The 26,937-nt window shown below is 44.8% G+C and overlaps 1 protein-coding gene across 1 annotated transcript; it reads left to right on the forward strand.

Annotated features, from left to right (window-relative positions):
* The first annotated feature begins 163 nt into the window (after positions 1-163).
* Positions 164-17,637, forward strand: ERP27 (endoplasmic reticulum protein 27). The gene is made up of 7 exons (XM_031503696.2): positions 164-767; positions 967-1,067; positions 3,888-4,025; positions 6,989-7,102; positions 10,035-10,160; positions 16,746-16,943; positions 17,593-17,637. Exons 1-7 carry the CDS (start codon positions 647-649, stop codon positions 17,635-17,637), a joined length of 843 nt encoding a protein of 280 aa, XP_031359556.1. The 5' UTR covers positions 164-646.
* Positions 17,638-26,937: the final 9,300 nt, after the last annotated feature.

Consider the following 26,937-nt stretch of genomic DNA (forward strand, 5'->3'; position numbering starts at 1 on the left):
TGTGTGTGAAGAATGCAGTATGGGAAGGCTTATGAGTGTATTTCAGCAGGGAAATAGCCCTCCTCCTTCAAAGCAGCAGCCTTACTCTATAAGCAAATTATTTCAGAACAGTTTCCTTCAGGGATTCCATTAATCCTTTGAAGCCCAAAGTCTGGCCTGTGATGGGGGTAGACTCCAGGGGTAGACAGCCCCCACCTCTCCCAGATGGCAGCTGAATCAGCCAGGGAGCTATAACATACCCCTCTCATGTTTAGCACTTACCATAGCAGCTGTTCCCCAGAGCTAATGTAAGAGTTGCATGTCCTCGTGACTAGCCTGCTGGCCAAGCACAAGGGAACATCAGCCTCTGGAATCCAGCACCTGGAGAGGGATGTTCTTAACCTAGCTGGGGTGTCTGGTCACAAAGGTGCAGGGCAGCTGCGAAGTCCAGTGCTGTGGGTGAGGACACACCACGGCGGTGTTGGTGCAGCTCTCCAAGGCCGATTCCTGCACGGCAGGGAGGGGCTTTCTCCAGCCAGGCAGTTATCTCAGGAGCTGAAGGCTTTGCTCTGGGCCAGCTGCTCCCTTCCCACCACCCCAGGAAGGTTGTGGGTCCCCACAGCAGCTGACGTGTCTCTCGCCGAGGAGAGGACCAGAGCAGGGTGGCATGGTGAGGAGAAGGCAAGCTGGTACCATGGGCACATCTGTCTTCCCGTGTCTCTTTGTTATCCTGCTTACCAGATGCTCCCCAGCAGGGTGTGCTGAAGGGAGTGACTCTGCGTCCCACAGTAAGTGAGCTTTTTCCTGCCTTGGGGAAAATCTGGGAGTCCTCCTTATCCAAGGTATGCTGCACAAATGTGTTGAACTTGCAAGAGAGGTATGTGGGTGAGCTTGTAGGGTCGGGATGCTTGTGTGTGTGTGTTGGGGGGATCCTCTTTGAGCTGGTCGTTGTGTACACTCTGCCCAAACCTGGCCTTTGCTCTGCAGGCACAGCCAGCGCCACAGACAAACCCATCCTGTTAAACAAGATCCCAGATGCTGAAGCCTTCATCAGTGGTGCAGAGGTGGCAGTCATTGGATTTTTCCAGGTTTGTTCACAGCACCTCCCCTCTGCCAGTTTTGAGTTCTATCCCACTCTTATATGAGCATGAGGCTGGATGTGGTGTAAAATAAACCAAAGCAGCAGTTGTCCCAAAAGATGCTGGGGCTGTGACAGGCATGTGGAGGGATTAGGTGATGGGACACAGAGAAAGCACAGGGATTTTGGTCTGTGCATGGAAAAGGAGATAGAGCAAGGGATGAAGATGAAGGAGGTTGTAGGAGCCCTGGAGCAGAAGAGAAGGAAATGCTGCAAGGGAAGAAACAAAGAAACGTGCATGGTAGAGAAACAGTGTTGATGAGGGGTGAATGGAAACGTCAGTGCATGCTGTAGTCAGCAAAGGCAGAGTACGGCACTGCCTGTGTGATAGGGATGAGGAAGCCAAGTCTCAGGGAGTGATAGTGCAGGTCCACTGAAGTCAGAGAGGGTTTGGGCTCAGGCTGCAGACTCTTTGTAGGGAGGATGTAGGCATGGTCTCTGTTTCACTTCTTTGTTTCTCAGTGTAGATACCCTTGAGATCTGTCTCTTTTTATCTAAATTCCACTGAATTCAAAAATGAGTGACAGATTTGAGTCCCTTACCACCCCCCCCCCCCCCCCAAATAGCATGAGTATTTTTCCTTAGAAAATAAAAGGAATATATTTATTCAGCTACAGCAGCACTGTAAAACAGAAGCGTGTTTAACAGGATCCTTATTACTTTAAAGTCCCCAAGTTGCACCTTTTTCCATGTTTTTTTTGACCTCTGTTCTAGTTTTCTGCTGTCCACACACTACCTCATGTCAGAGAAGGATTCAGACTTTCAAAAACCGGTCCTTCTGCAAGCACCTTCCTCCTTCTGCCCTGTGCCTGGGGCTGGAGGGCAGTCTAGGGAGGGCGTCATGCTCTTGGTACAGGGCAAGGACATCTCACAGCCCACCACAGAGTGAGGACCGATGGTGCTGCCTTTGCAGTGCGAGCATCAACCAGTCTGTGAGTGCAGAAGGCTTATGCCCCGGAGGCCTTGTAAGCACTGATCACAGAGCACCAGCCGCCTCGACTTTGCTGCCTGCAGGCAATAGGAGCTCCTTGGGGGCTGCTCTTGCAGCGATAAAGCTGTGCAAAGCAGCCAGGCAATATGCAGACGCAGAATGAAAGTGCTGAGACGCCTCCTTCCCCAGGGTAGCTGGCTGGGCTTGCAGCAGAGCTGTACCCAGAGCCTCCTCCTGAGCTGAGCAGGGACACGGCTCCTTTTGTCTTGTGCCACAGTGACCTCCCTCTGCAGGACTGCATTCTTCAGAGCCAGACAGGAGGCTGCTGCCGAGCAGCCCCAGCTGCCAGGAGCACGAGGCAGTAGCCAGCCACATCTCGGGCATTCAGTGCCTGAAGCATAACCGGGCTGCATTTAACAGTAGATGAAGATGTATGTGTGCCATGAAGGCTTGGCTCTAGGCCTGAAAGGATATTCATCCAAATAAAAGCCCATGTTCTCTGCTCACCGTAAATTATTTCTCTGCTACAGCCTTTCAGTTCACTGCAGTATGTGGCTCGGCAAACTTCCTGTATAATGAGCACGGCGTCCCTGACTGGGAGCAGCATGCCGTGATGGAAACAGAGCACACTGCTCCAGAAACCCCGCGTGTCTCTGAGAAAGAGCCATGCTCAGCCTGATTAAACCCCAGGTTTCCCAGGAATGCTCCAAAACTCAGCGAGATTATTACCACCCTAGGCTTTAGCACTCTCACCAGAGCAATGTTGATGTGCTGGCATTTCCAAAACAGGTCATGAGAGATGTTTTTCTTTGGAATGAACAAAGAATTTTGTTTTCCATTCTCTCTGGGCTCACAAACAGCTGAGCTGACCGTTCAAACTAAAAAGAAAAACAAACCAATTTCCAAGCAGAGACCATGTCTTGAGAATTTATATCCAATGAATAGATGTATCAAAAATACATCAGTAAAAAGTTAAGAATGGGAACAGCAAGAAAGGCATTAATACAGGCAAAGGATAGTAGTAGTTAATGCTCTCTGCAAGAAAGAGAATGGACCTCAAAATATGAGAAATTGCACATTTCTCACCTTCGATGTACCTGAATTAGCTACTTTTTACAAGACTTACCTAAGATATCCTTTTAAAAGGAGCCACCGTACTGATAATATAAGGCGTTCAAAATTGCACCCCCCTGACTCTAGAATCAATGTTAGCATAAAAATGGCAACGTTTATATATATGTATATATTTTATAAACACACACTTACATACACACGCACATACATGTATGCACATATTACACCTATGTTCTGATGAGTGCCCAGGGGCTCAGCACCATCCTGGCGGGTTCCGGGATCCCGGAGCAGCCCGCCCGCGCGGGAGGCGGCGGCGGCGGCCGCTCCGGCGGGACCGAGCGGCCGGCAGGTGTCGCGCCCGTGCCGCCCGTGCCGGTGCCGGTATCCGTGCCCGTGCCGGTGCCCGTGCCGCCCGTGCCGGTGCCGGTGCCGGTGCCGGTGCCGGTGCCGGTGCCGGTATCCGTGCCCGTGCCCGTGCCCGTGCCGCCGGTGCCGGTGCCGGTGCCGGTATCCGTGCCCGTGCCCGTGCCCGTGCCGCCGGTGCCGGTGCCGGTATCCGTGCCCGTGCCCGTGCCCGTGCCGCCGGTGCCGGTGCCGGTGCCGGTGCCGGTGCCGGTATCCGTGCCCGTGCCGGTGCCCGTGCCGCCGGTGCCGGTGCCGGTATCCATGCCCGTGTCCGTATCCGCGCCCGGGCGGCCGCCGGGGCCCCGTTCAGGCTCGGCCTCTCATCCGCTTGCCCCCTCACCTCCCTCCTCTGCCCCGCAGGACCCGCAGAGCCCCGAAGCGGAGAAGTTTCGCCTGGCGGCCGGACAGGTCCCGGAGGTGCCCTTCGGCCTCAGCAGCAGCGCCGCCGTGCTGTCCCACTACGGCGCCGCGGAGAACACGGTCGCGCTGTTCCGCACGGTGCGTGGGCCCGCGGCGAGCCTGTGTTTCTACATGATCTGCCTGGAGCTTGGCATTAACTTGGATGAGGTTTCTGTGGTTTTGGAAAGGGTCCTGAGACACATGAAAAGCGTCTAGAGTTCATGTCACAATGGATCAACACAGCAGGCTTGATACCAAAACTTGGCAAGTGTCACTTCAGGCAGGCAAAGCCGTCTCCTAGGGTACAAAACTTTTCCCTCATGACAGAAGACACATCCAGACTAGGTCTCTGCAGTTTAGAGCTACTGTACCAACCTACACTGTGGTTTGCAGCCTCATTTCCTAAAGATGCTTTAGGCATTAGAAATCTTGCTTGTGAGTTTCTTAGGGATGGATGCTGTGCTAGATCATATCTCTTTGATCTAAGCTCTAAGTGCAGGTAGCTCAATGTAGCCTCAATGTAGCTATATGTGCTGAAATTTAAGGAGATGATGATGGGAAGAGCCATGTACTTGCTGCAAAAGTACCAAGAAAAGCTAAGAGCAAGTATTCTACTGGTTACATCAATTTCCCCACGTTGTTCCTTCTCGCACAAGCATGGCAGTTGGAAACTGCAGAGGTAGGTGCGTCTGAAGAAGACCAGGGCCCCAGGCAGCACAAGATGTCCTAAAAGCCAGTGACGTGTTGTGACACCAGACCTCTAAGTTCTTGAGGTGGGGAGAAATGGGTACACACCACATGTTCTAAGGAAACTAAATATGGCAGCTTGGCCAAGTTCTAGATCCACCTTGTACAAAGATTGGACAGTTTGTTCTCTTTTTCCCCCTCATCATTTCCTGCACCATGTTTACCACTGATATTGTCCAAATAATTAAAAAAGAATGATCTAAGAGTGAGCAATAGTTAGGCAGGTCCTTTTATTTAACCTTTTATTTGCTAGATGTTGCAATTTGAAGCAACACCCATTTCAATTTTGGTTCTTAGTCATTGTGGTTTTCTTCCAAAAATATTGAAAAGATCCTTTGTTTTTGCACTGTGGCAGATAGTGAGAATGACTGCACTGGGAGAGAGTTTGATAAAATAAATTGTTTGGATTGTTGGAATTTGTATTATATTGAATATTCTTTGTTTGGAGTCAAGCTTTTGCAACTGAACTCTTCTTTAATATGGAAAAAAACCCAGCCAAGAATACATTAGTCAGGTTAAAATATGGCTGACAATTCACTTGTCTGATTGTCAGTTTTTCTTAAATTATCAGACACATTATTTTTTCTTTTATTCTGTGCTGTATAATGTGTAGGAGTAAGAGGTCAGAGATAAAAAGGAATTTTAAAAGAACGGATACAGGAACTTGGAATCAAATACTCATTTGAAGGATACAAAATGCGTCACCAGGATAGAAGTGAATCAGAGGCATACATTAAATTTTTTCTTTGCCTTTGCAGTGTATGAAACACAATGCTTAGAAATTTAAACCATAATTACAGCAGTAGGAGGGACTGTATCCACTGGTGAGACTTCTTTGTATATAGGGGAAAGAAAACAATTTACTCGAGTAAGGAATCCTGATATACCTAAAAAGAACATAGTTAACAGATGCTAACAACCTAATTATATGGAGTGATAAAGACATTTTGACTAGAGCTTCAACTATTAAATTCAGGCTATTTTCCAGCCTTATTTTCTTAAAAACATAAATGTTGAGTGCTGATTAAAGATGTTATTATCCCCAAATGGAAGTCAGTGGTTTCCAGAAACCCATGAAAGCCAAGAGAAGACTTTCTGTAGAGTCCAGGCTGCTTTAGATTGGTTCTCAAGGCCTGTCTGATCTCACCTACCCAGGTGTTAGACTGTCCGGATCTTACTTACTTGAGCAGAGCTGCCCTTTCATCTTATGCAGGAGGAAAACCTGTGAGACTAATCAGGCCACACTGTCTGAAAATCACCAGCTTGTGTTGTCAGACAGGGCGGGTGACTGGTATCAAAGACCTTGCCAATGACCACAGAAGAGCAAAAATTACTTTAGATGTCTGCACACCACTGGAAAAACTAACACAAGAACTTTCAGAGGTTGTCCAGATGCAGAGAATAAAATCTGGGGTGTGCATGTGGACTGCTCCTCAGCCCCAAGAACCTAATTCAACATGCGTATCAATGGCTTTCAAATTCCAAACTTTGATCCTACTTCATGTCAGAGACCACTGCTCCCATGGCTTAACCCAGTCACATCCTGTGGTGGTACTGTACAGGAACTCTGCCCTTAAACTTTAGTGCATTGCTATCATTCAGTTGTTGCCTGCTTTTTTTCTGTTTATTAGGTCATGAAAATCTCAATAAAATCAGATCATTTTGAGGGGATGAAGTGTAGGGAGATGTGTGGCAGGATGAATTTTCCTCTGAAGCTGAAATATGCTGGGCTTAATTGTTTTTCTTTTTTTCCTTTTTTTTTCCTTTCCTGCTGTACTGGAAGAAAAATCCTCTTTTTATTGGAGAGATTTCCTGCTTGCACAATGTTTCCAGGAATTCCATACTGGGCGATGCCAATGTTTATTACTTGTAGAAGAAACAGAATAAGCAGATGAAGATTTTTAAAAGGGATGTAAAGCCAGTATTGATGTGAGGACTTAGACTATTTAATGACCTCTCTCCACAATGCCTAGAATAGTTTGTCAGATAATTCTCACTGTCTCCAGTGTATCAAGAGCTGGTAGTGTAGGGATGTCTGGAATCCTAAGAGATTTCTGTTATACCATGAGTTTGTCTTGTCCTTGGGAGGCTGGTGAAGGCTGGGAGATCCTTATCTCAAAGTGCAGGCTTGTTCCTGTAGGTTCTAGACCTCCAGAAGTGGTGATGGGAAGAGGTGGGGATTGTGTAGTGGTGGGGAGAGGATGGTGGTGTCCCAGGGGTTGGGTGTCTCTGTGAGTGAGTGCAATCAGTACCTCTGGAGGAGGTGCTGAGAGGAGAGGACAGCTGTGACTGTAGGTGTCTTTGCCTGTCTTCAGGTAGACAGTGACCGGCGGGATCTGAATATGAACAACAGAGAGGTTGATACCAAGGACCTGACTCGCTTTGTTCGGATGAATGAGCTCCGTCTGGTGACAGAGTACAACCCTGTGGTAATGACCAACTCCTTTCAGTCCTCACCCTTGTGCTTGGCCTTCTTCACATGGAATCCTCTGGCCCCAATTTGCATATCCAGATGTATGCGAGGGTCAGAGCAATGGTGTAGATGGGATTGAGGAAGCCACACAGCTCTTCACTGCTGCTCCGCACTTGGACTGGAAGTAGATTTGCTGGGGTATAAGTGTGGTGGGAGGAAGGGGCTCATCACAGTTCCTTTGGCTTTCCATTATATTTGGGATGCTGAGGGACCAAAGAACTCCATTTCTTACTACTCTGCAGGCAGTGCTGCTTCCTCCCATAGACATTTGCCACACTGTACCATGCCTGCAGAGCCAGCTCAGCCAGAATGCCCTGTCTTTGTCAAGCCTTGAGAAACATGGAAGCTCAAACTGCTCTCAGAAGGCAGGATTTCTGTGTCACTCAGCACATAGGGCTTGATGTAAGCCCAGATGCATATTCAAGAGTGGGTTAGGAACTTCCCAAGTAAAATTGTTCCTCCAGAATTCATGAGTTCAAAAACTACCACCACCAAACCAACCAACCAAACAAAAACCCAAACAAACAAACCACACACAAAATCAGGCTTAGAATGCTTCCATGTTTGCCATCTTCATCACCTCACCCATCTGACTGGCAGTGGTAGGGTGCCAGCTCTCCTCTCTGCTGTAGAGGTTTACCAAGGATTTAGGTTCCTCTGAAATCTCAGCAGTTCCCTGGTCTCATTGCTGTGGAGGCAGGAGGTCTAAGAAGCCACAGTTCCTGCAAGGCTGAAATTGTATCATTGCTGATGGGATATTTTGTGGCCTTCTGGATAGTTACAACAGTGCTGACCAGGCTCAGCTTGTGCCAGAGAAGAATGGTCCAAGGTGTTGCAGGGCTATACCTTTTCAAGATAAACTCAAGGATCATCTAAGAGAACCGATGCATTCAGTCAGTTCAGTTGCAACCCACCAGTAGGAGAGTATTTTGTTTTGAAATTTAAGATTTTTTACCCACAGTGAAATATGGTAGAATTTGGGTTTTTTTTTCTGTAACAACAAAAATGTTTTTGTTTTTTCATCTTCAAAAGGGAAAATTACATTTTGAAATCATAAAATATTGCTGGGGACTGCTATATCCTGCTCTACTGGCCTAACAGCCCTTTAAAAATACCCAAGTCACATCAGCAGGGATGATGTTCTCATCTTTGTAATTTCCCAGACCTTCTGAAACCTTGGAGTCCCTATTAGGTCCTTCTGCAATTCATGGGACAATGTCTCTTCTTTAAGCATTTCTGTTGATGCTTTGGGTTCTCACTGCATGGTGTCCTGTTAGGCACCCAGGCTGTCTCCCTGACTGAGAATTCCTCAGCTGTTCAGCTGGTCCTCTCCACCCTGATTGTCAGTACAGATGTTGTTGAAGTTTTTTTTTTCCAGATGCTCTGGAGCTCTATCGAGGTGCTGCATTTAACAGTGCCTCTTGCAGTCTCTGGCCCAAAGCCCTCCCAGCTTCCCTAAGGTAGCTTGGTTTTTCATAAATATTTATTCCCAGCATATGCTGTTTGCATCCAAAAATGCTGCAGGTCAGCAGATAATGGGGTCACATGGCTCGCACCAAGTGCTGCCAAGAGTTTCTCTCCCCATTCTGGGGCCCTTACTGTTTCTCCCACATACTTTAGGAACTTTTAGGCAATGTTTACCCTGTGGGCTTTTCAGGAGAGTCAGATGTGATCCAGCCCTGCTGATTGCTCTTACACAAGGCTGTGTGGACAAGCACACCTTTGTGCGGAGCTGCTGGAGGAACCACTGCTCCCGCTTGTCCGCTCTCATCCCAGCCTTGTCAAGGGGCTTGGTGCTGGCTGGCTTCACCCTCACCTTCAGCCTCATCCTCTCCCATGAGGTCCTCTAACATTTTCCAGCTTAGCTTGCAACCCCTCTACTGTCCCCCGCCTCAGCTGCACACCATCAGAAAAGTGAAGGGATACAAAATATCTGATAAACATTAAGCTAACAGCAGAGCCCCATCTGCCAAAAGCTAGATGCTCTGTTGTTATTCATGGTCCTTGCCAGCATGCACTCCCTGACCTTTCCTTGTTACTCCTGGAACATGTGGAAACTTCTGCTCCCACTGGCGGGGAGCTGCACAGTCTGTGCCTCTGTGGTTTTGGTGGCACTAGGGAGGCAGCAGGTCTGGCCCCACTGCTGTTTAATTTGAGGGAGAGGCTGCAGACCTGCCGGAAGCAGACAGAAGAAGTGAGATGAGGAATGAGTGAGTTCATGGAGATGGTGCTGTGGCTTCTTGGGCAGTGCCAGCTCTGATTCCTCACAGAGGGCCACTGTGTAGTGCCCGCCTGGCCTTTGCCCAGGGTCTTCTCTCACTGTGGGACAGCAGAGACAATTTTAACCCTCAGCACTCAGGAGTGTCCCGGCCACCAGGTTGCTGAAAATGTAGACTCATCCCCATCCTACATACAGTATAACACTAAATAAAGAAAACAAGGACAAACACCAACCTTGACACCACAAATCCTTCCCACGTTCTTGCTTGTATTTCACACAGGTGCTGGACCTCAGCAATTTAGGACATCCTTATATTCAGTGTTTGCTGGCCTTGCCCTTCACATCTTTCCTTTAGTCTTCAGCATCCTGTATTCTGCCATACTCCTACTCCTCTTGCTTAGTCACTAACTATCTTAAGACCAGAGATGGACCTTTGTGGTCTTCAGACTCTTGTCTGGGAAATAAGCAAAGCCAGGAGTTTAAGAGCTTTTGCAAAGAACCCAGATTGGATCCCCCCTGCTTTAAAGAAATCTGTCCTGCTTGTGATGCTGATTTGCAAAGAAACCACAGCCGAGCCATGTGGATTTATATCCCACTGACACTGCATCTAATGCCAACTGAGCACTCTCAATCTCCTTGCCCGTGTTTCTCTCTCTGTGCTGGGCAGACAGCAATAGGTGTGATGCAGAGCTCACTCCAGTTTAACCTCCTCCTGATCACAGACAAGATGTCTCCAAAGCACCCTGAGCGAATGCGCAAGTTTCGGGCGGTGGCAGAGCTCTACAAGGGGAAGGTAAGTCCAAACAAAGAAAGAGGGGCTGTTAGGGAGGAAAAAATCCAGTGGTTTCTGCCATGAATGGGGAGGGAATAATCTCCTCTGTGAATTATGAGAGCAAAGGTCAAGTAGCAGGAAAAGAGGATAATCTGGATAATTAAATGGATGGGTTGGTTCTGTTCACCTTTTGCCAGTTTGCCACCTCACGGGGAAAATACCCTCTGTATGGCGCTCTCTGCTCTCCTGGTGAAACATCGCATACTTTGTTGCTTTTAATCCAGTTTTGTTCCCTTGTACTGGGAGAGGATACACAGCTGCTGCTCTTCAGTCTGGCCACAGTTGCACTCCACTGATGTGAGAGGTGAATTTGTATCTACAGCCTGCAGAATGCCAAGGAGCCTTATATAAGTGACCAGAGAGCAAATAATGTCAGTGCTTCTTAACCCATACACTTCTGGAAATGGTTATTTTAAAGGCACTGCAAACTGATTGCTTAGATTTCCCACACTAAGGTGATGAAATAGATGAGGTGTTTCAGAGACATTTTGCCTGAATCTCATCCCTCTGGGAATAGAGCTCCCCAAATAGTAAATCATCTGATGTCTGCTTCCCTGCCAGCAACTGGATTACAGTGGAATTTTTGTCCAAGCAACAGAGAAATGAACTTGGAAGCAGAGGAGGACTGGGAGCAACAGGAAAGCCTTTGTGGCAAGGGAGAAGGGTAGATGGGAGGGGACAGAATATCACAGAAGTGGGGAAGGATGAGCTGAGAGGCATAAAGAGGTCTTCCTCTATGAGAAGTGTGGAGCTGGAAAGATTTGGAATCTGATAACTAGAATATCTGCATGCATCTGGTTTTGGTACTGAAGGAACAGATTATAAATCAAATATACCCTCAACTTCGAATTCAGGGACCACCTCAGAACCATGCAATCTCAGAAGTCTTGAGACTTGCTTATGGCAGGACTACTTTACAGGAACCTTTCCATCTTTCCTCACCATTGGCAAGAGACTAGGCAGAAACTATGCATCAAAATCAAAAGCAAACTCATTTATCTGTAAAATTCCATTTATCTATTTTGAGATGTGTGTTTAAGTGACACCATTACCACTGTTCTCCATGAGCAGAGTCTGATACAGATGTCCACCTAGCAGCTATTTCTTCTAACACAATGCTGTTTAGTATCACTATCCTTTGCTGATGCAGCTGCATTTAGTTTTCATGTGACTTGCCTAGATCTGAATAAATAGCTATAATTTTCCTAGAAAAACTTTACAAAACATTGGATAAAATGTTGTAATGAAGTTCAGACAATTTATGAATTCTCAGCAAGCCAAATCTATTTTTTTTTAAATTTGCGTAGGCAAGTTTCCAACTAAATCAGTCAACAAGTTTGCCAGAGTAAAATATAAACATTAAAGATGTGGGGATTTGACTAATTATTTCCACTTTACTGCTGTGGTACTTGAGGATACAGAGATGAAGTGACCTAGAGTCTAATAAGTTATTTTTCCTGATGGAGTGGCACTCTGAGGAGTAAACTGTGTTTTGGGCTGCCCTCCTAGAAAGCAGCAGGAGAGAGCTAAGATCCCTCTGCTTGAATTTTAGGTCTGGATAGTAAGGAGTAAGCAGAGTGACATGCCCACTTAGGTTCGTCCCCATTGCTCTGTCATATAGAAAGACCTGAATTAGTTTGGGTATCAATGGCAGCCACTGCACAATGCCATGAAGATCTCTGCTAGCTAATTTTCCTTTGTGAAGTTATGTGTTGTTGGAACTACCAAGTTAATTGAGGTTTGCTTCAAAATAATTATTGATTAGATTTTACCTTCCAGTGGCTCACAGATAGTCTGAGAATAAATGAAAGATTCTTGACTTGAATTTTGTTCAGGATTGCCAGTGAATAATTCCTGTCCTGTTGAACAGTGGTGAAACAAGTTAGTGCTACCAGTGGTTTGAGCAAGGAATCATTGCTGTGCAGTGCAGAGATGTTCAGACTCCCTGTGAGCATGTACCACTGCATCCAGCATTGCTCTACAGTGACTGCAGAGTGCCAGAACAGAGTGGGGATACTTGGTGTGTGTTGCAGCATTTCTACAAGCCAGTGCAGAACACAAACAGAGCCTTGAAAAGGATCCCAGTCAGGGGAAGGGGTATTGATCCTGTCACACATCTCTGTTGCACGCTGATGGAAGAGCAGTCCTTGTCATTGTCATCACCAGTGGGAGGGAAAAGAGAAACCTGTTGCTTGGATGGAGGGATGAAGAGGAGCTGCTGCTGCTGCTGAGTGACTAACTCTAAAGAGTGAAGAAAAATCATAGAATTGTGAAATAACTTAGATTGGAAAACACCTCTAAGATGTTTGAGTCCAACTTTAAATGGACTATTAGGAAGTGATTCACTTCCCAGTTTCTGTATTATGGTCCTTTCACCTCTGTTTTATGATATTTTAATTTCTGCCTGATGGGCAGCTGAAATTTTCAGCTGGAGGATCCATGGGGCAGGATGGTGAGGACTTTCATTTGAAAACAGTCTGAACTGCACCTGGAAGAAGACTGACTGCCTGGAGGCAGTCAAGATTTTTCTAGATTTTACTGTGGAACCTAAGCATTGTAAAATGTTGGAGAGGAAAATGCAAATGGTAGATGATATTAAAGAAGAAGTTGACAACAATAGGAAGAAATATGGTCGTTTTCTAGCACACTTTGAGAAACTGTTGTGGGTGGACAACAGTGAACAGAGTTCAAGCACTGCAGCTGCAGGAGTAAATCCACCAGTCTTCTTAGATCTTCAATCAAATATGTGCTTATTTGAGAAAGTACTGCCAAAAATCCAGGCAAGGAAAGAAAATTTACTGGAAAGGAGATGTCCGGGTTTGCATTGCTGAGCCAAACTAGAATACTTATATTCAGTTTTCTTTCCACAGTATCAGAGTATAACATGATAATTACAGCTGGTGTAACTCATGGGTGTTTGCAGAAGTCTCAACAAGGTGATGTTGGGAGTAATAAAAGCAGCTTTTGTTGCAGCTGACATAATTGGTTTCCAATGTTAAAATTATTTGGGTAGGGATGTTTGTAAACTCCCTTTTTATTTAGATGTGGGTCCATTTAGAAATGCATTCTGAGAAACTCCTAGTGTCCTTCAGGAGTTCTTCCACAGAAATGAAAAGATTATGCCCTTTCTCTTGCAGACAGTAATTTGTACAATTTTTATTCTTCTTGTCAGACACTGATGGCTCCAGAACTCAGAGAGATAATATTTAGAGCTGCCTCTTTTAGCCATAAACAGAAAAGCCTGTAAATACGGACTTTTTATCTCACTTAATAGATATCTTTATAGCAGTCTTTTTTTAAAAGTTAATGACTGATGTTTTTGTTTTGCTTTGATGAACTATGATGTAAGAAATTACTCAGATGTCAGAATTTGATCTTTTTGCTTATACAAAAGAGTGAACTGCAGCTCTCTGAAGTTCCAAGTCAAACACTGGATATAAGGCTTGACCATCCTTTCTGTTTGTCTTTGTTGGAGGAAAAACTAAGCAATGGCAAATTGGTTTCTAACATTGCAGTGATATTTTCAATTACCTTTAATTCCCTGGGCAATAATATCATTCCATATCTCAGTATCTACCATAAACTTGATGTCCTTAAAAGTACTGGGCTAGGCAAGTTGTCAAGACACCAAGACAGCAGCAGCATACAAAATTTATGAAAGGTGGTTTATTGCAAGTGACAGTGCACAGAATGTCAGGGGTTTCTCATTCATTCAGGATATCCTTCACTGTCTGAAGCAGCAGATGTCTGAATTCATGTAAATAATATCAGAATTTAAAACACCCAACCAGCTATTTTACAGGAGGATATGAAATGGGAAGTGAACTTTCTGTTTGGAATGGAACTGACTGATCTTTAGCAGTGGTATTAAAGTTGCCATTGTAAGTGGGATTTGCTTATGGTGAATTGTTGCTTTGGTAAGTCATCTAAGTAAAGGTTTTAGGCTCTTTTCATCACTAAAAGAGAAGGCCAGGCATATGCTTCCTTGCCTTCTAAAATAAGTGGAATAAAGTGCCTGTCACTGTTTATTGTAGAGGTTATGTAGATGACTGGCTGAGACAAGACTAGGATCTGGATGGCAGAGGTTAGGCAATGTGAATTCTGCCTCATGGTCAATCTAATTTTCCATGGTTACTGAGTTCAGTCTTTATGATTGGAGCTTACTGGGAATCTCAAAACAAAATAAATTCCTCCTTAAATCCTCTAGTTCCACAAGATGGCATTTGTCATGGAAATGTGACAACTGAGAAACCTCCATGGTTTTCAGCTGCTGTGGAGATCAGGCTTCCAATGCCTGTGGCCTCTTGGCCAGCACATCTTACCTTCTGCCTCACGGGCATGACTTTGATATCATACAGAGCACAGGACTCCTGGAGCACAGCCAGCATAGGGAGCGTGGTGGGCCCTTCCCAAGGAGGATGCATCCCATGTCACAGACCTCCCAGGAATGCACCATTCTCATAGGCATAAAGTCATCTTCTTCTGAGCTGCAGTGGCCAAATGCAATTGCTCTCTTTCCTGTATTTCTTGAATACAGGCAGAGAAGAAAACTTTGCTGTACTTTGGCACACTGTAGCTCTGTGAGCCTCATGGGAGTCATTAGAGAGATCCAAGTCAGTAACCCTGAATGACAATGATATCTCAGTCTTTCTAGCTGAGGGGCCAGATTGTGCAGTTCTGTTTGTTCCTGTGAGGAAGAAGGCATTTGGAGTTCTAAACCTCAACCTTCTACTCTTTTATTCTTACTCTTAATCTTACTTGGTATTCATGGATAAAATATGTACAGCTTTTTAGTTTTGAGTGTTTTGCAAAGTCCAGAAGCTTGATGAGGTGAAGAATATTGACTAACATTTATTCATATTACTATTTTAAAATGCTATTCATCTGTTTTAAAGGTGGTGGAGATTTTGTATAGGAAGTGATGCAACAATACTAGTTTTAATTTTAATTACTTCTTCTTTAACATTTGATTAAAAAAATATTGTTGTCTAGTCAATCTCTTATAGAGAAATCCAAAATCTGTTGAATGCACCATGAAAACACACTACCATTTACTGTACTGACCCTCTGAAAGTGCTTCCCTCCAACACTGGCCTCTGTTTCCAGCTTTCTAGTTGAAAAGAGAGCCCTAAAACATTGCATACTGCTGTTCCATCTGAAAGCCTCTCAGATCATGTCCCTAGACCTGTGAACCTTAAATATGTGACCGTTTTCTAGCTTGGTGTTTTATCCTGCAAAAAGATGAACTAAGTGCTCTGGGAGAAGCACCCCACCACCTGTCTGCTCACTAGCTTTTTGCTCTTGGGGCACAGTTGACTTTTGGAAGAAAAATGACAAATGGTGAATATCACATATCCAGTGAGGGTGCTGTTCCTCTTCTGTATTTCACTATAAAACTGAAGTTAAACCTTACAGCAGCCTACCTATCCCTCCTTCCCAATAGGCTGTCGCCTAGGAAAGTTTGCAGATATATTTGTTTTTTATAGACCATTAATAAGTAAAAAATCCAGTATTTATGAAGTTTATTTTTAGAGAAGAAAACAAGTTTGGAACTAACTTGAGTGTTCTTCATTGAAAAGAAAGAAAAACATGAGTCACAGCCTGGGAACTGGGCACATAATCTTCACATTACATTGCTTTTTTTTTAAACTCCTTGTGTGAGTGAAGCCATAGCCTTGTCCATAGGTACACTGAATATGCTAGGCCCAGTAGATCACACAGGGTAAAAAGAAGATAAAATTACACATGCTAGCTGGGTGTTTTTTTCATTGACTTGGATCTCATCTGCTGAGGGATTCTATTTAATGAGATCACTGATTAAATTGTTTAACTGCTATATTTATTTTCTTTCTTAATTTTTATAATAATCACTGAAGGTCATTCTCATCCTGGCTTATTCATGTTGAGCTTCTCTCCTCAGGTCTGAATGTTTCACTGAGCTGGGCTGTATGGACATTGGTGTCTTGTCAACAACTTCTGTTTCCCAAATCCTTGCACCCTTATTTCTGCTCACTTCAATATGTCCTTTGGTTTTGGTACTCTCATGTTCTTATCCTTGCAAGTTTCTGATGCCTTATACTTCATTCTTGCATTCTTGCAATTGAATTTGATTCTTCCCACACCAAAGCCCCTTTTTACACTGGGTCTTGCAAGGATGTGAGCATCTTATCCAAATAACATGCAAGTAAAGGGTTCAGCTTCTTTGACATCTGCTGTTAAGATAAAAGACATCTTGTTTCCCTAACTGTTAAGAGACTAGAAGTGGTGACTGCCTTCCTGTCATTCTGTAGATATATTATTAAAGAAAGTGAAAGAAGACATTTTGTTTGGTAGTGTAAGTCTGGACTTGCTAAAATACAGACAAATTTACTGCATGGAGCTGCTAGACAGTGGCCAAGGAAAGGGTTGTCCTAACAGAGTATGGGTGGTTTTCTCAAACTCTTTATAAAAATATCACTGTTAATCTTCATATGATCACTGTGTGGGGATCTGTTATCTGTCTCAGCTTCTTTTTTTCTCATGTTTTCTTTCCAATTTCCATCACAGATTCTCTTTATCCTGTTAGACAGCAATTTGAAAAGCAATGAACGAGTATTGTCGTACTTCCAACTGAAGAAGTCCCAGCTGCCAGCTCTGGCTATATTCCACACACCGGATGATGAGCACGAAGTGTTGACTGTGGGTGACATCTCCACTGAGCGTGTACAGGACTTCTGTAATCGTTTCCTACAAAGAATGCCAAAGGTAAAGAGGGTCCTGATGTTGTTGTTTACCAGGCTCTTGAAGAAGATTACTTTAGTTCCTTTAACTCCTCCCTAACCCTGTTCCTTTCTCTTTCATGTACATTTTCATCTGAATATCAGAGAAACATTAGATTTAGGGCAGAGCCTCTTTCTTCAGTGACTTCTGCCTTCTAGTCTACAGCAAGAAGAATTCACTGATCTCTGCAGCTGTATGAAGGTCTCAGTGAAGCATCTATCTTTTGGGAACAGCAGTTAGGGAGACAAATTGAAGGGTGCTTTTGGATGCTGAGAAGGGAGGTGGTAGATGGCAGCATATGAGAGCAGGTCAGAGAGACCAGTGGCATGGATAGGAATTAAATCTATCAGGAAGACTACAGAACAGAGTGTACAGATAGGGCCTTAGGACTCCACCAGTGATCTCTGCTGGGAGAGACACAATTAAATCTTCATGTTCATGCAGTGTTATAAGTTCTCTCTCTGTCAAAATTCATCCTCCTGTAGCACAGGGTCTTTGTTTTGTGTGACAGGAATGAGATACGGCAGTGGCATAGACAGCAGAAGGAGGCATTTGAATTATTTTGTTTTCTTTATCCCTATGCTGAGAAACCAAGTAATGTCAAAACTTATTTCACGCCTCTAATGTGTTTTAGAAAGAAGACAAATCTGAGGAGAAGCCCATCAATGAAGAGCTCTGATTCTTTCTCAGCCAAAAAGATGACTGTAGCCAGAGTCTGTTTCTGGTCTATGAAGAGTTCACTCTGCCCTACAGCTCAGCAATTCCTGAGCCAAATCAGTCATGGATTCCCATTATCATTCTATGTACATACATGCTGCCTGTCTTCTCCGGGAAGCTATTCACACCTATCTCTTCTCATTTGTTGACTTAAGAGCTCTTTTTTCAGTACTTCAGGATCTCTGGTATTGTCCTACAATATGTCTTTCTGTGCCACTGTTGGAGCAAAGGGTGGCACAGTGAAATGGCAATATCGGAAGTAAAGCTAGTAGTTCCAGGGATCTGTTTCCCTCATTCTTTTGGGTTTTGGTGCCATGCTGGGATCCACTGTCAGCCTTGCCTGATACTACAAACAGATTTGTTGCTTGATATCACATGAAATTTTCCATTTATTTTACTAAATAAAGCAGTAAGTTAATGGTCTGAATTTTTATGCAAATGTTATTTCCCACTCCCCTTGTCTTTCACTTAAGGTCAAAGTCTCTATTTATGAGTGAATAAGCTCAAAAAACTTCTTTTCTCTGAGTTTAACCACTGCAATACCTAACCAGTCAGGTTGGTTGCTAAGAATCATTCCTTATGGAAATGGACCCATCATCAATAGATATTTCTACCAGGATAGGAGAGATCTGTGAAGCATTGGGATCAGAACAGCACTAGATAAGCAGGTCTGAGATGTTGCAGGAAAAATGAATTAGCCTAAGATATTGCAATCAGTAATCTTACCCAGGAGAGGCTGTTGTGGATCAGAGCAAGGCATGCTCTCACCATCTGTATGGCCAGGGAAGAGAACTGTCTGCACCAGATGACCTTTTGAATGAGTCTGTGTACAGGGGTAAATATAAAATATATGTCTGAATTATGCTGGATGCCCTTGTGGCTTCTGTGCATTGAAAAAAGACTACAGAAGTACAGTATAGATGCTAAGAGCTAAAGGCTGTGCCCCAGAGAGAGGGGAAGGGTCTAAGGCGTCAGAATACCTTGCTGTTTGCTCTGGGTATTGGCAGAGATTTTAGCACTGGACTGGAATGACTTGTGAATGAAGCAATTTTGGTGTTGATCTGTGTGAAGGTGTGAGCACAGGGATCAGCCCCTCTGAAGCATTGGGGAGCCAGAGGGCCCCATCCAGGATGCTGTCACACTACAGCTTTGAGGATAAGAGATGGCTCACCTCCCACTGGCCCAGAACCCAGGCAGTGCAAACTCACACCTGCCTTCCAGAATCCTCATGTCAGTGATGTGTGATGATTTTGAACTCCTGGTTTGATGCCAGTCCTAGAATGTGCAGGGCTGTATCTCCTGCCAAGAGCCCTGCTCACTTTACCTCAGTTGGAAAACTGCTCCTTTTTACAGCAATAGCTTGCTCCTCTCTAGGAAGGGTTTATTCCTTTGACTGCAGCATGGTAGAGAGGGAAGGCCTACTGAGGATACATCTGTGAGGAGTCTTAGCACTGTAGGTGTTTTCAGTGCCATGCACTGATCTGTCTGTCTGTCATCCAGATCAAAGAGTGCGGGGGCTCTGACCTGCTGCACGAGTACCTGAAGTCTGTGTCTTGGCCAGCTGCAGAAACTGGGCACAGCGACGTGACTCTTTCTTAGTGCTGCAGGGAAACAAAATAGGACATGAATGAAGTTCTGGTTCTGAAAACAAGTCTGAGAGGAAAAGCAGTGTCCCCAGTGACTGTGCTCACTGTGTACATAGCTAATTATAGGGATAACTTTTCAGGAGCTTATGTACACTGGGGAGTTTAATTCCCTCTGCACCTTACAGAGATCTGCATATAACCAACAAACCTGTGAGCCGCAAGCAAGTCACAGGAAGAGCCTCCTCCTCCTCCAGCTGTTCTGCAGTACTTTTCAGGACTTACACAGCACAGACAGCCCTGGGGTGCTGCACACAGGATACCCTGTGCACAAATATGGTGGCAGTGGAATAAGGGGGTCTGCCTTAATCCCTGTGCTCAAAGACTTCTGCAGTGCAGTTTTGGTGGACTTAGCCACTGCAATAGGGCATTTGAGGTAGTAACCAGAGGCAGAATCATGTGCATAGGCCAATCTCTTGTTTGTTTTATTTTTGGGTCTTGTGCCCTGTTGTCATCTTTGACCTGAATTTGTGATGTATGTGGCCCAGATGTTTTGAGCTGTCTGGGAAGGCTGGTTTGGTTTGCAAATGGAGGAAATGCTAGATGCAAATTGACAGAGGGCAGGATGAAGGTGTTCCCTTTCACCTCAGCACTGCAGACATACTGTGGTATGAGAACCCCTGCTCTGCAGCAGCAGCTGAACTCAAAGGAATATGAAGTATCTAAGATGGAAGCTCAATTTGCCTAACAGGAAAGTGAGGCTGCAGAGGCGTGTCAGAGCTGCTGCCTTTACCCCAGGGAACAGGGAATTGGGTTGTGTTGTGTAAGATGCAATTTCATATCCATCTTTGGTGAGAAAGGATTTGAACATTTCCAGAAGCAGAATGTTACAGAGTCTTGGAGGTTCAGCGAGAGGACTAACATTTTTTTATTTTATTCCCCTGAACCATTGTGCGTGACATTAAACAATGGAGTGTTGCTTAGAGGTGAACTAGCCCCCATTTGCTACAGGTTGAACCAAGACTTTGTATATGAAAATCTGTGCCTCAGCTTTGTCACTTGAGTCCCACTGCAGACAAAGTTATGGATCTGGCTGTGGGGGACTGCTGAGCTGCAGAGAATCTGACTGCAGAAGGACTGAAGAACATTTGCACCCACTCTGAAGAAGAGGAGCAGACACTGCATATGAGTGCGTGTGAGTCTGCCTTGTCAGCGTTGCTCCTGCCCTTGGCAGTGGCTGGGAGGTGCTGAGAGGCCTCTGACTGCCAGCACCAAGGGAAGAGACGTCTCCCAGGCCATGCAGCCCAGGTGTCTTATGCACCCAGAGGTCAACCACAGCACAGCAAGGGCAGGACTGACCTTCTTCCTTTGTTCTAGGGATCCTGCCAGCTTTGAATATTTTTTTTTTTTAAATCTCTCAGATATTTCCCAGAATAGCTGTCACAGGATGAACTTTATGGCGCCTAAGTCAGATCCCATCCCATGCACAGAAGTCCAGCACTGATCTGAGCCTGAGTTCCCAGGACAGGGAGGAAACAGTGACGATTTAGAACAACATATGTTAGGAACAATTGTCCTCCTTATCATAAATGGATGAAGGGAATGGCTGTCTGACACCTCTGTTCACAGAATCACAGAATGGGTCTGGTGGAAGGGACCACAGTTGGTCATCTGGTCCAAGCTCCCTCCTCTAGAGTGGTCATCCCAGAGCACATGCCACAGGATTGTGTCTGGATGGTTCTTGAATATCTCCAGTGATGGAGACTCCACAGAGCCTCTGGGCAATCTTCTCCAGTGCTCAGTCACCCACACCATAAAAAAACGTTCTTCTTATATTCAGATGAAACTTCCTGTGCATGATTTTCTGCCCATTGACTCTTGTCCTGTTGCTTGGCACCACCGAGAAGAGCCTGAATCCAGTCTCTTGATACACCCCTTTCAGATTACAAACATTGATGAGGTCCTCTTTCAGTCATCTCCTCTCAAGTCTGAACAGCCCCTGCTGCCTCAGCCTTTCCTCATAAGAGAAATGCTCCAGTCCCTTCATCATCTTTGTTGTCCTCTGCTGGACTCGCTCCAGGAACTCCATGTCTCTCTTGTGCTGAGGGACCAAAGGGAGTTCATCTGGAAGGAGGCTAAACCAATAAATCTGGGCAGCAATATTAGAAACACACTCTCTCTTGCTGGTGGACAGATCACAGGATTTAGTCACTCTTAATCACCTCCACACAGGATGGCTTCCTCTCAGTACCACGAATGGCAGCCCACAGGATGGCAAAGATGTGGGGACAGTTGACACAGGAGGAGGAAATATTGTCTGAAGGATACAGCTGGGATAGTGGTTTGAAGGAGCATGAAAAAAGATGGCAAGGAAGAGCCAAAGGCTGTTTCGACAGGAGAGGACCTGCCCAAGGAGTGATGTGGCCAGAAACAGGTAAGGATCAGTGAGGGAAGGTGCTGGCTGGATACCACAGAGAGCTGATAATGGTGGAGAAAGAACAGAGAAGTATTTTTTCTAAGGCTGTAAATCAAACACCTCTTTGATCCATTTTGGCTTAGTCACTAAGGAAACTTCAGAGGAATATTTCAGTGGAAAAACATGCAAAACCACAAGATGTACATTGAATAAGAACATACTTGTTCTCTGATTTGAATTTATCCCTTCTCTGCTAAAGTATCTGCAAATCCAGACAGGCAGGCAGGCTAGTTGCATGATCTATAAAGCAGCAATTTTGTCCAGGTTAGAGGAAAAGCCCACAGATAACTGCATCCCTGCCTGCACCAGGCCTCCACGTATGGCAGCTATGCAGAGCTGCCCTCTGCATCACAGCTGCAAACAGTGCTGTGTCCTCCTCCCCACATGCTCACCAGGGCTCATATATATATATATATATATATATATATATATATATATATATCCAATATCCATGGATTACAACAGCCCCTGGAGAACCCCTCATGGTGTCCACATGCAGGTTGAAATGCCAGCCCCATCCAGCCTCCAGCATAAACACATGGGCTGTGTGAGCACTCCAGCACTCCAGGTTTCTCCCTATCCCTGTGTTATGAGTATAATATATTCTTTGTGTCTTCCACCTTCCTCTCTTCCTAGGCCAGAGCCCACATTTCATCATCTTGTTAGGGATTAGGGTAATTCTATTCCATCTGTGTCATGTGTTCTGTATGTCTTCATCACCAGCATTATTTCTTGCCCTTTGCCTAGTAGATGAGGCATTGTTATCTGTAATTTTCCCAGTCCAGCTTAGCACAGCACATCATTACTTCCATAGGTGCCAGAAGACATGGCCTGGGTGCAGTCCAATTCTAGTTCCTTTATTTGTGTGGGCAGCTGCAGACAAATGTCAAGTCCTTGGGTATTCTAATCAGCTGTTGGAAGAGCAGGATGGGAACTTGCAGTTTTCCTATTTTTTGCTCTGTTAATTGCTAGAAGGAATAGAATAATCAGCTCAAGAAAAAATGTTCAACTGCTTTCTTCTCTACTAAGAAGAGGGAGATAGAGGAAGAGAAGAAGAGGGCTGTATGCCTGAAAGATTGTTTTAAAATACAGAGGTGATATTTTCAATATAAATCTGTTGTGCTCAGAGTATTCTTTGGCATCTTGGAATTCAATGTGGGTGTTGATCCTGGCTATATCATGACTTCCTATTGCAATCAAGACTTTATTTTCCTTGGCCAATTTTTTCTGTTCTTTGGCTGAGAAACAGAAAAGACAGACAGTAACTTACCACAGGCTGTTGACGAAGCCTGTAGGCAGAGCTGGAGACAGAGCCCATGCAGATCTCCTGAATGTAAGCCATATGGCCACACTTTTTCTTCACCTTCCCTCTCCCCGTGACTCTCGATGCTATTTGCTTAAGTTGAAATGGCTGTATTTCACCATGAGTAAAAGGCTGTCTTGTTTAGTTGCTTGTTTGGCACAGCTGAAGCCAAACAGATCAGGATTGTGGTTTACCCTCCATCTCTCACTCCTTGACAGCGAGACCTTTCCTCTTGGATGAACTTCTTTATTCTTTTGGGGTCTGATGGTGAATGTGCTTCCTTGATGCATTCTCCAAGCAGTTGCCATGCTTTCTTGGACCCCTGGACATCCTGGGTTTCAGACCCCATCTCGTAGCAATGTTTACAGGTATTTTGCTCTTTTCAGATAATAGCAGTAGAGAAAATATTATGTTAAGCAGATATTAAGAAGATACATTTGTGTCATCAATATTTTAATGTTATTTTTACTAATAAGCAAATATTTGAATATTACTGTGTTTAAAATATTTTATTACATAGATATTAAGAAGGCATATTTGCATAATCAAGAAGCACAAGTGGCAGGTGAGAAGAAAATGGGAATGAGCTCTTGCTTGGTACGATTTAGTCATTACAAGACAGTAGCAGATAGGAAGGTATTGTTAAAGTGAAAGGCAGTTTCTGATGCTATAACTGAGGTAGTAAGGCTTCCATGAAGTGATCAACAGTCTTTAAATGTTCATCAATCTTCTTTTCACAGACCTATTCTGTCATCCAGGAGTCTGGATACTGCCATGGTTAATGGGTCTTTCAGGTGCTTCCATCTTGCAGGTCTCTAGCATGGGAACAGCACATCTTTGGTGTCTCTGCTGTGACCAGGTTGTTCCTTGCCACAGAGACACAAACCACTCTGGAGAGATGCGCTGCTCCCACAGAGCAGCAGGCAGAAGCAGGGTGACCTGAGAATCACCCTGTTGAGATTATTCTCAGGATCCCAGACCAGGATGTCTCCTTTCTGCCTTGCTATCAGCAAGCAGCATGGAGACTTGAGAATACAAGGCACTCCACAGGTGTCCTCTCAGTCTCCAGGATAGGGCTGGCTCTCACTGCACCCTCCTCCTCTCTGCTGGCTCCCTGTCTCCGTGTGAGTATGATTTTATTTCTCTTTTTGCCCATACCCATGCCCTAGAGGCAGGTCCGCCTCAAGAATAACACTGCTGCTCCCAGGGAAAAGTGCCTGCCTTATCGCTTGTGCCCCAGGCACTCCCTTTCAAAACCAGCAAATATCCCATGCAAAAGGAGAACAGAGAGAACCCACCAGGCACCCTCTGTCAGGGTGATGATGAAGAAAGACTTAAGCAACAAAAGCAAATGGATTTGCACTTTGCCTGGGGGCCCTGTTAGAAGGTTTCTGTTTGGTCTCTGAGTCCTGAGAGTGGTATTTCAGTGGATTCCTTCTTGGCAAGTCTGGCTTTGTGATTTAGGACAATAAAACTGTTCTTCTTTTAACAATAAAGATAACTATTTCCAGAACATTTCAAACTTAAGAAACTGCTTTACCAGCATTTTACAAATAGGGTGGGATTCTTTATTTGGCTATTCCTATGGAAATGAGATGATCTGTGTGTCTGCTTGTCCTGTCCCCACTTTGAAATTATCAGACACACCTGACAATAGGGTAGTGCTCTCTAAGGTATTATGGTGCTACTGGTTTTGTGAGACTATGTGTTGGGCAGAAGTGGAAAGTCCCAGAACTGCATGATTAGCTTTTTCATGTCAAGGGTACTGTAGTCTTGCTCATAACATGCCCTCACATCCTTGCTGGGACCCTCAAGTCCCCCAGGAGGAGCTGCCTGGGAGTTGCTCCTTGCTCCTTGCCCATTGCCATCCATGGTACTGATGTTCTCCAACTCGCTTCAGTGCCACCTTCTTGAAACGTCATGCAGGATTGTTTACTTCAGTTTGGGCTGGGTTTATCTGAATGTCTGTCCTTATGCTGGAAATCCATCAAGCATGCAAACCCAAGGCTCCTGAAGTAGTTGGCTTCTATTTCTAGCCATGACAGTCAGCCAAGAACTTGGCGCTGCTTTATTTATGTTCGATATATTTAATCTGTCTCTGTGAATTTCTTTGTGACAGACAGAGATGTCACAGATGGGCAATATGTGTGGGAGGGGACTCTGTTTCTGGACAAGCACCATCCTCCTCTGCTTCTCCCCGAGCTTCAACACCCCCTTAAAGAAATCCCAAGGAACCCATTCCTCAGATCACTGACAAAAGCAGCAAAAGCTCCCACTAAGAACAAGAAGGAGGGACCTTCCTGGGGTCCAGTAGTTTTCAGGGAGTTCACACAATCTGGCAGAATGCAGGATAGCCACCAGGCAGGCAGGGATAGGCAGGAGAAAGCTTCAGCAGAAGGACATAAGGAATCTTTTTATTGGGAGCAGCTTAAGGTAAACTTTGTGCTTCAGTGCTAAGTTTTCATGGAGAAAGCAGAAATCTGATCTGAGATTTCAGGTGCTTGCTGTCAGGCAGGAGAGAAGGAGCTAAAGCCAAGCTCTCAGCTGTCATGCCAGCCTTGCAGATCTCTCTTCAGTGGCGTAGCACTCCTGCTGCTCTTTTACTGATGGTGTCCCTTTCTGGAAGTGCAAACTCAGTGTGATAAATTATTTTCTTATGTTCTTACTTACTCAAGATCTTCTCAGATAAGGTAATGACAGATTTCTATTTAGCAATCCAGTGCTGCAATAGAGGACTGGGGCAGTAACAGATCATTGTTAGAGTGATAGCACAGAGAGCCCAGCCAGATCAGAGCTCCACGGCCTGAAATAGAGAGTGAACCTGGGACGGTTGTGTACCATTTGCCATCACCAAGCCCCCTGCTTGGGAAGGCCAGGCAGTGATAAGAGAGACCTTGGCTGAGGGAGGTGCTTCTGCCAGACCTCTTCTCCTGTAGAGGGCTGAGGACAGGCACAACCACACATCTCTCCCTCCTGCAGGTTGTGCAGCACTTGGCACAAACAGGACCTTAATCCTAATGAGGTCCCTGGGAAACTCTAATGAAATGACTGTCCTGACTACAGTCCTTACTGTTAATTTCAGTAATACATCCAGGTCTCAAAATAGACAAGTGTCATCTTAGGAGAGAGTGAGCATGTCTTATTTATTGTATAGTGTTGCTATTTTATTTAATGGATCCTCCAGTAAGTTCATTGGTTCCTCCTCCAGTTCACTAGTGAAATGACCATCAAGAAAGACAATCACCTACCTCAGAGAGATGAAGTGACAGACAGATGCCTGGCCAAGTAACACAGACGAAGGAGTGTTCTACAGATGTGTACAGACGTTTGGCATATAATATATGCACAACAGAGATTCTCATTCAATGTCTGCTGTATGAAAATGTATGGTAGTAAACAACATCTTGAGCTTAGCCAGCCAGCAGGGTTGTAACTGCCTGTATACCCAAGATGTGACTCATGCAGTGTATTTTCCTGATTAATGTACAGTAATATTTTCCAGTGAAGCCATGGCTGTAGGTGGGAGACAGTGAAAAGAGATCCCAAATAATACAATTCAGTTTGTGCCAGGAAGTATTGTAAGCAGATTCTATTACTGGAACAGAGGGAAAAAAAAAAAACACTGGTTAAAGACCAGGAAGGACAAAAGTGTCTTTGTTGGCAAAAGTCTTTAAAGGAATATTCTGCTGTGGAAAACAGTAGAATGCAACTTCTCTGACTGATACATGTTGTAAGTCATATGAGTGTTCTTATGTGATTTTTGACATCTGTATTGAATCTTAAAATTACATTCTTTACCATGTAGGTAGACAAAAAAGGACAGATAATTTCAAGAGAAGAGACCCTAGTCAGCTTTTTCTGAGCAACTGAGGGGGAATGAACTGTCACCTCATGCCTGTA

Source organism: Lonchura striata, chromosome 5 (assembly GCF_046129695.1).
Source record: "Lonchura striata isolate bLonStr1 chromosome 5, bLonStr1.mat, whole genome shotgun sequence".
NCBI lineage: Eukaryota > Metazoa > Chordata > Aves > Passeriformes > Estrildidae > Lonchura > Lonchura striata.

Excerpts from the sequence above, each read along its gene's own strand:
- ERP27 (XM_031503696.2), top strand. The coding sequence starts at position 647 with ATGGTGAGGAGAAGGCAAGCTGGTACCATGGGCACATCTGTCTTCCCG. Across the intron at positions 1,068-3,887 it reads CAGTCATTGGATTTTTCCAG|GACCCGCAGAGCCCCGAAGC; the intron begins GTTTGTTCACAG and ends TCTGCCCCGCAG. Across the intron at positions 4,026-6,988 it reads CGGTCGCGCTGTTCCGCACG|GTAGACAGTGACCGGCGGGA; the intron begins GTGCGTGGGCCC and ends GCCTGTCTTCAG.